General features: G+C 49.0%; 1 protein-coding gene across 1 annotated transcript in view; it reads left to right on the plus strand.

The window, feature by feature from the left end:
* The window catches only part of FRAS1 (Fraser extracellular matrix complex subunit 1), a 143,937-nt gene that overhangs the window by 111,579 nt on the left and 18,110 nt on the right, over positions 1–14,248 (plus strand). Inside the window, exons 32-49 of the mRNA XM_086746873.1 lie at positions 405–519; positions 1,005–1,142; positions 1,881–1,913; positions 2,544–2,675; positions 3,175–3,300; positions 4,108–4,355; positions 5,586–5,734; positions 6,179–6,341; positions 7,082–7,217; positions 7,596–7,792; positions 7,955–8,108; positions 8,534–8,797; positions 8,902–9,090; positions 9,506–9,625; positions 10,040–10,219; positions 11,965–12,089; positions 12,715–12,855; positions 13,793–14,020. Of these exons, the coding sequence (XP_086602999.1) occupies positions 405–519; positions 1,005–1,142; positions 1,881–1,913; positions 2,544–2,675; positions 3,175–3,300; positions 4,108–4,355; positions 5,586–5,734; positions 6,179–6,341; positions 7,082–7,217; positions 7,596–7,792; positions 7,955–8,108; positions 8,534–8,797; positions 8,902–9,090; positions 9,506–9,625; positions 10,040–10,219; positions 11,965–12,089; positions 12,715–12,855; positions 13,793–14,020 (2,838 nt within the window). The remainder of the gene's footprint in view (positions 1–404; positions 520–1,004; positions 1,143–1,880; positions 1,914–2,543; positions 2,676–3,174; positions 3,301–4,107; positions 4,356–5,585; positions 5,735–6,178; positions 6,342–7,081; positions 7,218–7,595; positions 7,793–7,954; positions 8,109–8,533; positions 8,798–8,901; positions 9,091–9,505; positions 9,626–10,039; positions 10,220–11,964; positions 12,090–12,714; positions 12,856–13,792; positions 14,021–14,248) is intronic.

A 14,248-nucleotide genomic window follows, 5' to 3' on the forward strand; every position in this document is an offset into this window, starting at 1 on the left:
TCTTATTCTTCAGAAAGGACTTAACAGAGGTGGACCTGTGTAGAGCTCTCTTCTGTTGATCGTGATCGCACCCAGCTTCTGTGTTACGCGTTTGGTTTGGTTTACAGATGAGGCGAAAGTGAGCTTACATGGCCTGTAAGACTCTAGCAGATTTTACTCATTATCAAGCTTTGCTGCCTTCTGTGATCTCCTCCAAGTTAACCCCTATTTTGTACAAGTTTGAGAGACTTGGAAAGGTTCAGCACGTCCATCCCTTGTCAGTTTTAGCTCTAAGAACCAGGCCGTTAAAGTCAAAGACACTCTTATGTTTACCTAGAGCAAAGCAAATTCTCTTTCAATGCATTTTTGGGTGAATCTTCCCCTGTCTCTGACCTTGATGCTCATGGTCTAATGTGTTTGTTGAGGTGCTGGAGGACCATGTGACAGTGATTGAGCCCCATCACCTCTCCTTTGTAGACCCGGAGATTCCCAGTGAGAAAATCCTCTTCAACGTGACTGTCCCTCTCCTTCCCGGCCAAGGCAAGTGTACCTGTTCACACCACGGCAGCTCACTGCTGAATTAATTGTCACGCGTTCTGAGCCCTTCTAATTTTTCCCTCAGAGTACTGTTCTGCAGAGGCATCTGTTAAACTGTTTGGCTTCCTTTTTAGCTTTCAGATACCTCAGTTGTTAACCTCATTTCTTGGATTTTGTTTAGGAGTAAGCCGCAGAGCTCAGACAGTTTTCTTACTACTGTCTGGAATACGTTGCATGTTGCGCCCCGTGGCTTTTTGCTTTCCACCTCTCTAGTGAGAGGTATTTGAAGAGATGACTAAGTGAGGAATCTGTTTAATTTCTCATGTCATGGGAACCCATCCTTGGTGCGCTTACAGCCACCTGACTCATTCAGGAACCACTGAAGACATAAAAGTACTAGGGGAGAGGAAAAGAAGCTGCGGCCTTTGGTATCTTGTTTTAAACATAAAATTGATGCCTCCTGTTAATACTGCGCTCTGTCTCCCTAGGTGTCGTGGAGCATAGAGACAGGCCTCTCTCCCCGGTCAGGTATTTCACTCAAGCAGATATAAACCACGGCAGGATCGCTTATCGTCCGCCAACTGCAGCTCCTCACTTGAGAGAGATCATGGCGTTCTCCTTTGCAGGTAAGGAACTGAATGTTCTTTGTAGTGCCGGGTCAGACTGGTGGAGGTAGCTGGACTGCCCGTCTTCCTCCAGTCCTGAAATGACTTCGTGGTTGTGTCCACGCTCGCTGTGGCATGAGGCTTGAACAGTACAAAGGAGATGGAAATCTGCCTTGGGGAACCGTACCAAGGGTTCCCCTGTTTCTTGCGACTTCAGCGAGATTTTCCCTTGTGGGTATGGCTGCGTTCACTGCAGCACTTGGCATTTCCAGTGCTGATAGTGGGTGCTGTACCGAGCGAGCTGCTGATCTGCTGCTGCGGTTAGGAGCTGTTGCCCCTCCCATGCTTGAGATCTTTCCTGCACTGCAGGTTTAGTCCTTGAGGCTGAGACTACACTTGATGAGTACAAACTGAAACAGTTTAGCCAGGATATTAGAAGATATCCACCATCAGAGGAGTAACTATCGGGAGCAGGTGGTAGAAGGGCAAAAATAGGACAAACCTCAAGCACGTTGGACCAGTTGATGCACAGGTTTGAAGAGGAGTTTCACAGTTTGAAGGAGGGGATAGCACCTTATCTCTCATTAGCTGGAGCAAAGGTAAGGAAAGAGCGCTTTCCTTGGTGAGGAAAGACTGCGGTCTGGTTCAGTGTCAGCATTTGCTTTCTCCAAAAGTTGTTCAAATCCACATCAGAAGGTGCTTTCCTGTCCTGACCACAATTACTTGTGGTAACACACGTGCTTGTGTTTGTCCCATCAGGTCTCCCAGAGTCAGTGAACTTCCGATTCACAGGTATGTGAACCGTTTGCTCTTTCTTGGCCCAAGTAGGTTTTATCCTTGTGCCCTTCACGTTACCTGTTACTCCTTGGCCTTTTCTCTGCTCAAGCGTACCGATGGGCACTCGGTAGGAATTTCTGGAAACACACGTGCCTGGGGAATACCAATTCATCTGTGTCCCAACAGTGTTTTAGAGAAGCCAAGCTGCAGCTTGGTACAGACATCTTTTTCCAGTAGTTGCCTGGAATCTGTTTTAAAAGCCTGATTAATTCCTGTTTTCTCCCAGTGGAAACAAGGACATCAGTTTTATGCTGTTTTTTTTTAATGTGGCATGGAAACTTTTCCACTCTTTGGTTGCTACTGAGAAGCTGCTTGCTTGTTTAACACATCTTTCCCTTTCCATGTGCTTTCTAGCACAGGTACGTAACGTGAGCCAGCACAAGGAGAGGTCCGTGAGCGCACCTGATAGATGTATGAATATAATACTTTGTGTGTGAGTTGTGTCCGTAGACAGAGTTGTGGATTGACGAGGTGGGAGAGAAGTCGGTGATGTGGGGTGGGGACTTTGTGCAGAAAGGTGAATCTCCCAGGTGAGTCCCTGGAAACACATTCCTACACTCAGGTGTGGTTTTTGTCTGTATCTAGTGTCAGATGGAGAGCACACGACGCCGGAAATGGTGTTTGTCATTCATTTGCTCTCTGCGGAGCAGCAGCCTCCAGTCTTCCAGATCACGGCTCCGTTCCTGGAGGTCAGCCACGGCGGCAAAGCCACCATTGGTGAGTGGGGACGTGGCAGTACTCCTCCAGTGTGAGCAGGTGTTGGCTGAGGCAGGGGAGAGCGGGATCAGAGACCTGCTGCTTCTCTCCTCTTTCCCTCTTAGGCTGCTCTGTGGTAGCTGAACTGTTGGTTAGTGGTGTGATCCGTTACACTGGTGAGCCACTTTCTGATTGTGTGAGAGAATCCTCTGGGGGTTTTGTAAGTACCCCCCCTGCTGTATGAACACCTGCGCATCTCTTTCAATGCTGTTTGTGAGCCATACTGGCAATAAGTTCTCTGATACAACCTCTAATCTGAGCAGCATCAGGGAACTAATTATTTCCGTAAAAGCAGCAAGCCCTTGGACTAGAACCGTTCCAGAATTATTTGACTTTTCAGATATTGACTGAATTACAGATTTTGGGCTCCATTCACAAGCGTAGATTGCAAAAGCTAAGGGATATTCCCGGTGTAGTGTCTGAGGACGCTGAAGCCTGTGCTGTCTTTTCCCCGGCCCAGGGATCCAGCTAGCTGTGAGCGACACCGATACAGCTCCTGAGGGTCTCTTCTTTGAGCTGCTGAAACCTCCCCATCACGGCATGGTGCTCAAGTACAGCGCAGGCATGCAGGAGCGCATGAGAGCAGGTGAGCTGAGCAGCAGTCTTCCTCGGCACAGGAGAGTTGTCAGTGTGTGCCTGTCCACACAGCATGACCAGGAGGAGACAGATGCTTCTGGCAGGCGTGGCTGCATCCACAAGTGTGAATTTCCTGCCTGGAAGGGTGTGACTGCAGGCGGGAGTGCCTGAAAGACGTTTCCCATTTGCTGTTTAGTTCCTGGCTGAATCAGTGCATTTCCTGTACCAAGTCTGCGCAGGCTGGCTGACAGCCATTCTGTTGGGAAAACCATAACCAGCTGCTAATCCAAAGGGATGTTTTGTTTTACGTGATAATTATATTTGAAGTAATTTAGTGAAGTAACATAGCGAACATTTCTGCTGAAGTGTGTGTAAACCTGTTGTGCTGCAGCCGTCAAAAGCTCCTGTGGAGTTTTCCGGTTGATTATGGTGGCAGCAGTTTGCAGTGTGTGATCAGATGAACAAGGGTTACGGTAGGAGAGCAGAGCAAGCAGAAGATGCAAGGGAAGCTGTATCTAGCTATGGCAGGCATGAGCTTACGAAGCAGCTGGGAAGAAGGGAGTATCTGTGCACTCCCAGAGAATCGTGAAGAGTCGCTGTGTCTGTGAAACTGTGAAGGTTACAGCTTTTCCTCTGCCACGCATATATACTAGCTCCTTAATAAATGTCCTCATAACTCACATCCCTGTAAGGATGGCATTAAACGCCAGTTTAGTGCATGATTAAGGCTTTTGCTAAATTGGAGCCTTAGGTCATTTGAACAGGATTTGTGCTCTGAACAGAGTCTTTCTGACTTGTGCGTTTTCTCTTTGGGAAGGTGACACCTTCACCTACGAGGACGTCACTCGAAATGCTCTGCAGTACGTGCACGACGGTTCGTCGGCAACCGAGGACAGCATGGAAATCTCCGTCACCGACGGCGTCACCACAGTGACCACGGTGCTGAGGGTGGAGGTGTCCCTGCCGGATAACAATGGTCCGCAGTTGGCCCCGGGCTGCTTGTTGGCGATCACCGTGGCCAGTAAAAGCTCTGTGACTCTCTCTCGATTGCACCTCGCTTATGTGGTAAGCTTTCATCTGTTTCTAAAGCCAATGAGTGCTGCCAGCCTCCCGTTCCTTGTCCCCCCACAGACCCTTCGCCACCCACACCCCTCTGCCAGTGTGGATTCTTGGCGGAGAGCTCGAGTTTTGCCCGTGTCCTGACTACTGCTGCCAAAAAAGGGGATAAAAGACACTCTCGTCCAACAGGGTTTTAAGGCTGTCCCTGTTTGACTGAAGCAGAGGTGAACTGCCACGCTAAACATGAGAACTGAGTTAATCCCGGATTTCTGTGTCAAACAGACTTGCTAATAAAGCACGTGGGTTTGCTAAGTGATAATCCCTTGACAATTTCAGCCCCCTCACCCTCCTTCCAAAATCACCTGGTTCTTTTCTAGACATATTTGAAGCGGGGGGGGATTTAAGTAACTGAAGGTGCTCCACTCTTTAGTAGCTTGGAGGTGGTCCCAGGGGTTGTGTGTCATACAAGAGTTATCCTGCTGGTGAAATCCAGGAGAAGGGTGTTTTCCTCCTTGCAGATGATGTAGCAGCAAATGCACTAGCAGTGGATTTTGGGTATGCAAATTTCCTTTCCTTACGGAGGAGCGAGGAGAGACTGCCGTGCACGTGTGAGGCTGGAGAGCCCTAAGGTGGTGGCTGTCAGAGAGATAATTTAGGGAGCTGCAGGGGATGAGGTAGCTTAAGAAGGCAGATGAATGTTTTTTCCGAGGGATCAGTCTGAATGTAAGTCTGGGGTCTGTTCTGTTCTGCTCTTAAGGAGGAAAGCTGACAAGGGAGCTGTTCAGGTTTAATCTGAGAGAGCAGGGAAAAGAGGATTTCATTCCTGACCCATGTGCTGAGGATATGAACGTTTCTGCTTTGGGTCTTACCTTTCAAGCAACCAACAAAAACTTCTAGAAGAAAGGTGACGTCTGAGTTAGGATATCATACAGATGGTTATACTTATTGTAGTTAAAAAGAGCCAGTAGCAGCTTTTAGTTTAATGGTTTTTAGTTTAATCTCTCTTTTACGGCATTGCTCCACGTTAATCTTGGTTTTACTGAGAACTGAGCTTACTCCTGTATCTCTGTCTGGAGCACTGGTGGGCAACAGTTATTCCCTCTGCCAGCTATCAGCTAAATTTTGGTGTAAAATAATTCAGAAACAAAAAGACCAGGTTTTTGCTTGGGAGATGGTGTTGATGTGACACAAGCTGATCTTGTCTTGTTTTGATTTGGTTTGTTTCCTCGTGTTTAGGACAACAATTCTCCCGACTCGGAGATAAGAATCCAATTAATATCTCTGCCTGCATACGGCACCCTCTTACGGACGTCTGGCTTTCCTGATGAAGAGCTTTCCAAGGTTTATAATTTCACCATGGAAGACATCAACAACCAGAGGATCAGGTATCAGAGAGCTCTTCTCCTTCAGGCCATGCCAGTTCAAAGCTCAGTGGACTTTCTGCAGGGATGTCTGGGCTATGTTATGTTAGTACAGTCTGTCAAAGACAGTTTTTCCTGTCTAGGCTCTTGTATCCTGTGAGATTATAAATGCGAGCGTTTCCTGTGTGTGGAATTAGGTGTTTCTGCATGTCTGGAATGACAGTAGCTGGTGTAGCTTCGAATTATGGGATTTTTTCTGTATCTGCAATGTCGCGGTGATACTTTAGGTAGGCATGCCTAAAATGACGATGTAAAAGAGCTCAGGGAATGAAGGTGAAGGAGGGTTGGGAACTGAAATATCGGCTCTCTTTCGAGAGCTCTGTGTTCACCTCTAAATGCAGGGAGGAGAGGTGTTTGCCTGCCTATCGGTGAAACTCCCTGACCTGGATTGTGTTCTGACTTTCACAGCTACTCCACCACGTTTGAGACCAGCAATCAGCCGGTTACGGACGTCTTCCACTTCGCTGTTTTGGATGCTGATAACAACCGGCTTGACAGGCAGATGTTCACCGTCACGATCACGTCTGCCCGGACAGTGCCGTCGCTCATTGCTTTTGCCGACCATATCGCTGTAAGTGGTTACTCAGGATACTAGGAGCAGTGACAAGAATGTCTTACATGTGAGGAGCTGCACGGTTTTCCTGGACTGAGGGGAAATCACTGAAGAAACATGGTGTTGCACATGCAATCGTGTGAACGCAGAGGGTTAGAAAATTACTTGGAGGCCAGAGGAGGCTGACAGTACTGTGACATCTCTGAACCTCATCTGCTCCCATCTGTTCCAGTCAGGAGCTGGGTTCTCCCTAGGGTGTCCTGTTGATATCAGTGGAACAAGTCTGACTTTTTGTCCCTTACTTCATGAGCTAGTGTGTAAAAGGTGAGCAGAAGACAAGTCTGAAAACATCTGGTGCTTTGGACTGATGCACAGCATTTCAGACTCCTTATCAATGCGTTTTGAAGTCTTCTCCCTCCTTTCCAGCTTTGCATTCCCCCTCCCTTGCCTTCAGAAGGCTCCCCTCAGCAAGAAATGCAGGTCTGGCCTTTCAGGAGGTCTGCGTGACTCTGCCGGTTCTCTTTTTGCCTTGATAAAGCACAGTCAGGCTCCTCCTGGGGGTCAGGCAGGCTTTGTTCTTCCCATCCCACCTCACCTCCCAGCTGTTCTCGTGCTTAACAGATCTGGGGGAGGATGGGACAGGACTTCAGAGAAGCGAGAACACTGCGAGGACTGGAGAGACTTTTCAGTAACAGTTTGCATGTTGCTGCATGTTGTGCGCGTTGTTGGCAGTTCTGTCACATGTTTTTGCTTTCCAGGTGGATGAGGGGGGCAGAGTCCCGCTGCTGGCTCGTCACCACTTAGCTGCTGAGTACGATACTGCTGCCAAGGAGGACCTGAGGGTCACGGTTCTCACCCTGCCTGTGTATGGCTACCTTGAAAACACCAAGACAGGTAAACTGCTTGGCTGGCTCTCGCTGGGTGATTTTCTCTGGTGTTAGACTTAGTTTTGTGAGGTGAAGCTTGGTGTAGAGATTTTGTTGAGGCCAGGTGGCACGTTAGCCATGGTCTCATCTCTGGAGAAAGCCTAAATAGTTCTGGTTCATGGGATTGCGTGTAGTATGTGTATAACTGCAGCTCCCCTAATGCTGACTTTAATGCAGCAGATGCTGGTTTCTACAGAAGTCACAAGATGTGTGAAAGCCACGTTGCAGGAATGAACATCCTTCTGCACCCTTCACGATGTGGCATTCTTCTCCTAATCCTGCTACTTTTATTTTTAGTTTATCAGTGCATTGGTCATCCTTTCGCTAGTGGTATTCTCGTTCACAGGTGAGAGTTTTGGCCCGCAAAGTGAGTCTACTGTGCCCACAGACACGTCCTTTTCCCTTCAAGATGTTCTGGAGAACAACATTTACTACTTCCAGAGCGTCCACGAAAGCATCGAGCCAACAAGTGATGTTTTCAGCTTTTACGTGAGCGATGGCTTCAGCCAGTCTGAGGTGCAGAGCATTAACATCACAATTCAGGTACGTCTGTGCTCGCTGGCTGCCAGACCCCTCTCCACGTGTCAGCATTGATACCGTCGTTTGGGAGCTTGTATTTCGTGCAGGTGGGCAGCAGTCTGTTCCCCATGGCCATTTCCCTTCTTTTTTTTTTTCACCCGTGTGCCTGTGGGACGACCCGTGCAGCGGCAGAACGATGAGCCCCCGAAGATGGTGCTGGAGCCTGTCAGAGTGCGTGAGGGCTCGGGTGTGGTGATCACCAGCGCCTCCCTCAACCTGCAGGACTTGGACACCCAGAACAGCGAGCTTGTCATCATGGTTACCAAAAGTCCTGAGCACGGTACGTCCTGACAGGCTGGAGGAGTGAGAGAGAGAGAGACAGCGTGTCATTGTGTGTCTGTGTGTCTTTATGTCTGTGTGCGTAAGAGCCCCTGATGTGAGAGCGGAGCCTGCAGTATTTGTATAAAGCACATTTAATCTGTGTTTGGACCAGCAGCCTCAGAGGGACTGTGCTTCAGAACAGACCTGCCCTTCGAGAGCTGTCCCTAGAGTCATGTTAAACTAGTGAGGGCTACGCACCCCTTTTCAGATCTCATGTACGTAGCCAAATCCTTACCAGTTCTGGGCAATAAGCAGATAACTTCCTTCATTTTTGTTCCAGTAAGGCTGTGTCCACCTCTGTGCATCCCACCGAGAGCTGGCGTGGAAGGAGTTGCCAGCAGGCTATCTTCTTCCCGTAATTTTCACCCATCTATCGTTTGTCAGGTCATCTCCGCCGGAGGCAGACTGCTGCCGAGCGCCCGGAGCACGGACAGGTGCTGTCTGTCAGCTCGTCCTTCACCTACCAGGACATTTTGGATGAGCTCATCGTTTACACTCAGAGCGGTGCAGCAGCACAAACAGATGAGTTCGGCTTCTCCATCACGGACGGTCTCTACACGCAGACGGGGAGGCTGGAGTTCTCCGTGGAGCTGCCGAAGAAGCAGCCACTCGCATTAGCTGTCAACAGAGGCCTGCAGCTCCCGGCTGGTATGGGGAGAGGGAGGAGAATGGTGTTTGCTATACGGTCCAGTCTAAACCAGTCGCTTAGCTGGACTGGCTGAAGCTTTGTGGACTTTCTTTCTCTGGCCCAGGCTCTGCAGCACACCTCACGGATCAGCACTTGAAAGCGGCGGCTATTTATTCAGATGAGACAAGAATCAGATTTGTGCTGAAGAAGGATCCCAGCGTGGGCCGTCTGCAGCTGACCAAAATTGATAATCCTGTCCAGATCTCTGTTGAAGGACCTGTCAAAAGCTTCACCCAGGCTGACATAAATAAAGGTGAGAGTGCTTTATTTTAGATAATCACGGCAAGTAATTCGTGGCTGGTTTAGGTAGTCCTGAGAGGAACAGGGAGTTGGACTCGGTGATCCTTATGGGTCCCTTCCAACTTGAGATATTCTGTGGTTCTGTGATCTTTATGGGAGGGGGAGGATGACTTGCAGCAGGGAAGGGAGAGGGAAAGAAGTAAGATAAGGTTGTTATGATAGAGCAGAAACACGTATCGTTATGCAGGCGTTAAAAAGTCTTTCTCAGCAGGAGAAAACTAATAAAGAAAAAAAGTAATGAAACCCAAATCCAGGAGCTCTGTCAAGCCCCACGTCCTTCAGTTTATGATGCCAGCCTGGTTCCAAACTAAGAATGAAATGATGCAGCCTGTAATAAAGCACCTCTTTTCTCCTGTCCCTCTCTCCAGGGCGAGTGATGTACAGTCACAAGAAAGGGGATCCTGGCGGAAGTTTTGCCTTCACCTTTGATGTGATCGATGCAGACGACAACAAACTGACAGACCAGTTTTTTTATATTAGTGTATTAGGTAAAAGATAGCGCTGAAGTTACGTTTTCTTTGCTGCGAAGCTCAGGCCTTCGTAGATTCCTGTCCCACATGCATTGCAAGTTAAGACGTAACTCTCGAGATGCAGTTTTTGTTTGCTGTTAATTCGAAGGCCTTTTAAGCTTGGGGTATGGGGAGAGTTTGCCCAAAGGATTCATTCTTTGGCTTCTGACAAAGTCACTGGAAAAGGTAGAAAAGTTCCCCTTAATATCTTCATACTGTCTAGACTGTCTTTAAGCCATCGTAATGTTACCATCCCCTGTGCCAAGGCCCAGAGTACCTGTTTTGGAATTACCAGTCTGGGAGGTGTTGGTGTGTATGTTGTTTTCCATTTGAATAACACCAAGGAAAAAAGGGAGACTGTCTCCTAACTCAGCTTTGTATTTAACCCTGTAGAGGACAGATTTCCCCCCTCCATCATCGCTAACGAAGGGCTAGTCTTGGATGAGAACTCGGCGAAGACGATCACAACCCTCCAGCTCTCTGCCACTGACCAGGACAGCGAGCCCACCCCGCTGCGGTACAAGATCACCAGGCAGCCACAGCTGGGGCAGCTGGAGCACGCAGCCTCCCCAGGTCAGCAGGGTGGTGTTTCACTCGCTTGGGTGCTCCTAGCAGCAAAGCACTGGAGGGCTTTTGAGCCCTGAAGATTCACTGCAGGAAAAATGTGCTTGGAGGCAGCAGCACAGAATTATGTTTCCCGTTAGAAATCAAATGGTCATTAGCACAGAGATTTGGAGAGTAGAGTGAGTGGAGGCCAGGCAGCCCGATAATCACAGGTGAGGATTTATTCAGCCTCTGGGTAACGTTGCCTGGTGGACTCTGCAGATCAGTCCAGCTTGTGAATCTGCTCTTTCAGGACCACTTGTTGCATCTCCGTGACGGGCAAACCTTCAGCCTTTCTGTAACCACATACAGTGCAACGCCCAAAAGAATCCATCTCCTAATGTCCGTGGTAGCAGAGCCCACCTCGGTGGACAGACAGCTTGCTTTCAGTCCCCCTCTTGGCCAGTATGTCCCCTGATCCCTAAACACCAGCCTCGTGTCCCAGCCGTGCTTTGGAGAGAGCAAGGGAAGGAACCACCGCGTTAGTTTAAAAGAAAGCTCCGTTGTGGTGTGATGGATTTGCTGGGTAATGAATTCTGGTAGTTCGGAGAGGAGGGATTGGTCAGTCCTGGGAAACTCAGAAAATAATTACCTGCAAACGTGATCTGAATTTGAGAGTTGCCTGCCGTTCCTACAAGTGTCCTGCCCCTCTCCGATTGAATTAATCTAAATCTATACTCTCGTATAACATACTCTTCTAATTTACATTATACTCATCCGAGATTATATTTCTCGTTAGAATTAAATTTTTCGTTAACGTGAGGTTAAAATGGAAATAACTGCTGCGTGTTTTCAAGATGCGGACAGTCCCAGTACAGCTCAGTTTTAGCGTGTGGTTTGCCTCATCTTCTCCCAGTGTGAGATGTCTGGCAAACGCGTTGGGAGGGTGGGAATAATGAATGAAAGTTGTAATAAGCAAACCCCCTGCTGAGAGAAAATTAAAAACTTGCAATATTTTTGTCTAAACTGCAAACTGAACAGTGAATCTTGTACTCTGGAGACCTGAAAGGGCTGGATTAAGGATTTTATTTCTCCTGTTATTCAAAATGTGATGGTTCTGATTTCTGTGCTTTTTCGTGTCTGTGATGGACTAGGAAAGATACAGAGTCGCACACTGTGGAAGAGTTGTTCTCGTGATTTAAGTGACCTAAGCCTAGAGAAGAGAGTACTGGAGTGGTCAAAAGAGAACACAAACCTTTAAGGCTAGTGAGCGCAAACCTTAGCTAATCGTCCAGTTTGGGCTCATTCATTTATCTCAGATCCCAGTGTCTTTTGTCGTGTGGCCGATAGTTGTCAGTTGCCATTTAACATGATTGGCTGATGAAAAACTTTTTGTCAGGGTTTTTGTCGTTACAAGCAGTAAAATTGTCAAACGCAGTGGTGAGATTCGAGGCTGAAGTGGTTTTTGAAATGTTTGTTGGGTACCTTTCTGTGTCTGTGTCACACCTGATGACCTGTAAAGATGTCACTGTAAGCCAGTGTTGAAAATGGGGCTTGGTCTCTCCTAAATGCAGGGGTCCAAGGAGGGGAAAAGAGAGCAGAGCCTTGGAAGGCATTTTTGAAAACTGCTGTGAGGCCAGGAAGCCTTTGGCCCATACTCAGTGATGCCCTGTTAGATCAGACGATCATCGGTTAGAGATATCCAGCTAGCTCCCTATATTTTCCCCTGCCACGCTCTTTCTATGGCACGTTTTCCCTTATCGTTCTCTTTCTAGGGACAAGAATTAGTTCCTTCAGCCAGGCAGACCTGGCCTCTCGCAGCATCCGGTACGTCCACACCAGTGACATTGAGAAGCATACGGACGCGTTCACCTTTTCCGTTTCGGATGGAACAAATGAAGTAAGTCCCTGCAGGTTTTTTCACCTGAGTCAAAGCGGACCGTTGGTTCTGTAGGGTGTGATGGGAGTCCGTTTTCCCTTGGCGTGCTACACGTAGCAAAGGAAATGAAACAAGCCGCATGTGGGCTTGTCATTTGGCAGCGGTGGGTGCTCGTATTTCCCCCACTGTGAGAGATCTTCCGTACCCCAGGGAAGGGAGCGAGCCCTGCGAAGGTAAGGGGGAGCCACCCGAGATGTAGCCTCATGAGACTGCTTTACCAAGATTTCAGTGTCTCCTGGAGCTCGGCTTTGATCCAGTGCACTGACAGAAGCACAGTAATACTCTCTCCTTCCTGAAAGGGAAGAATAGCCGCAAATAGAGGGAGAGGAACAAAGTAGAAGGAGGGAGGGAGGGAAAAGTGGGCGTCCATAAATAGCACAGAAAGACGAAGAATAAATTAGTGGGGAGGGATAGAAGAGGTCATGTTCACAAGGTCTGAGCTTAGAAGCTCTTGTTTACTCACTACACAAGGCCAAAATGAAGTGACCCAGACGCAGTGGATCACTCCTTAAAGCGTTGCTGTTTCAATGGAGCTGCGCTCTTGGCAGGCTGAGTTCATCAAGAGAGGCTTTTCCTCCTGTTCCAGGTGAGCCAGACCTTTGACATCACCATAAACCCTGTGGATGACTCCTTACCCGTAGTGCAGAGCCTCGGGATGACCGTTCAGGAAGGCTTGAGAAAAACCATCACAGAGTTTGAGCTTAAAGCAACAGATGCTGACACGGAGGTAAGGCAGGACTCCCCCTCGCCTCTTCGCTCCCCTCCTCTGCTGCACATCTGGGCTATCAGAGAATCTGGCTTGTGTTCCAAGACAGACATTGTAGTGAGTGTCGTCTCGCCCTTTGATCATACCCTGTCTGATCACAGCATCAAACAGCTTGTGGGAGGCCCACTTTGTGTATAAATAGATGAATGAATGTTTGAGCAAAGCAGAGCCCTGGTTCAGAAATGGTTTCATCCAGGGTGTCTCTCAGACACGTAAGCAACAAACCTGCACGGAAAACATTAAAAAGTTGTGATCAGAGCTAATCCTTGCCCTGTCCCACCTTCTCTCTGAACATTGTGGGTTTGAACTGAGCTCATGCATACCCCTGAAGCTGAGTTTATGCCTATCGCAGATGAAAAAGACATTTCCTCTTCCTCTTCCTGGGTCTGTCGAGAGGTGAAGCGGAGTCACACTGGTTCTGCCTCACTGCACCACGGTTTCCCTGCAGCAGGAGAGCCCCTGGCTGCCTGTTATTGCCCTGAGCCAAAGGTCCTGCCCCAAAGGTTAGCGCTGCTTCCACGCCGACAGCAGTGACAAGGGGCACGTTGCCTGGAATGGCTGCAGAACGAGGGACTGCTCTTGCGTTCGAGAGGTGGTCATGAAGGCAGGAGCCATCTCAGACCAGCTGAACCGTTTGGTGTGATGTGTCTAGCCTAGCTCTCCTAATTGGGATTGCTTTGTAGGTAGCCACCCTGGGAGAGGGGTAGTGACAGGGCAGGGCTCAGGGTGAATCGGTTCAGCGTGCGGTGCTGCGTTTCAGCCCCTGGTTGGAAACACTGCGCTAGGAAAGCTGTCTGGCCGTGGAGTCCCTCTCCAGGTATCTCGAGCTGCAAGGACTTGCCTGTCCCAGTCCTTGGGGTCACATTGTCAGCTTTGCCACTCTGTCTCCTTGGTGCAGGCTGAGTCCATTACCTTCACAGTCGTGCAGCCCCCTCGGCACGGCCTGATTGAACGCACCAGCAATGGGCAGCGTTACCACCAAGCCACCACCTTCACGATGGACGACATCTACCAGAACCGCATCAGCTACAGCCATGATGGCAGCAACTCGCTGAAGGATCGCTTCACTTTCACTGTCTCCGATGGGACCAATCCCTTATTCGTTATGGAGGATGGGGGGAAGAAGGTAAGGGGAGGAGAAGGGATGCGAGGGAGTCCTTCTATAGCTACCTCCTCTCAGAGAAGGGGAGACTCAGCTGCTGTCGCTCCACTGAAGATAAGAGCTGAGTGTTCTCAGTTACGTGATGCCATGTGCTTCTTCCCTCATGTACCAGCCTTTGTGTGTGCAAACTCCCCCCAGGACCTTGATCCCGATGGAGCCGAAGGAAGCAAAGTCGGTAATACGGTGGGTAAG

This window comes from Chlamydotis macqueenii, chromosome 4 (assembly GCF_036417535.1).
Source record: "Chlamydotis macqueenii isolate bChlMac1 chromosome 4, bChlMac1.mat, whole genome shotgun sequence".
In the NCBI taxonomy this organism is placed as follows: Eukaryota; Metazoa; Chordata; class Aves; order Otidiformes; family Otididae; genus Chlamydotis; species Chlamydotis macqueenii.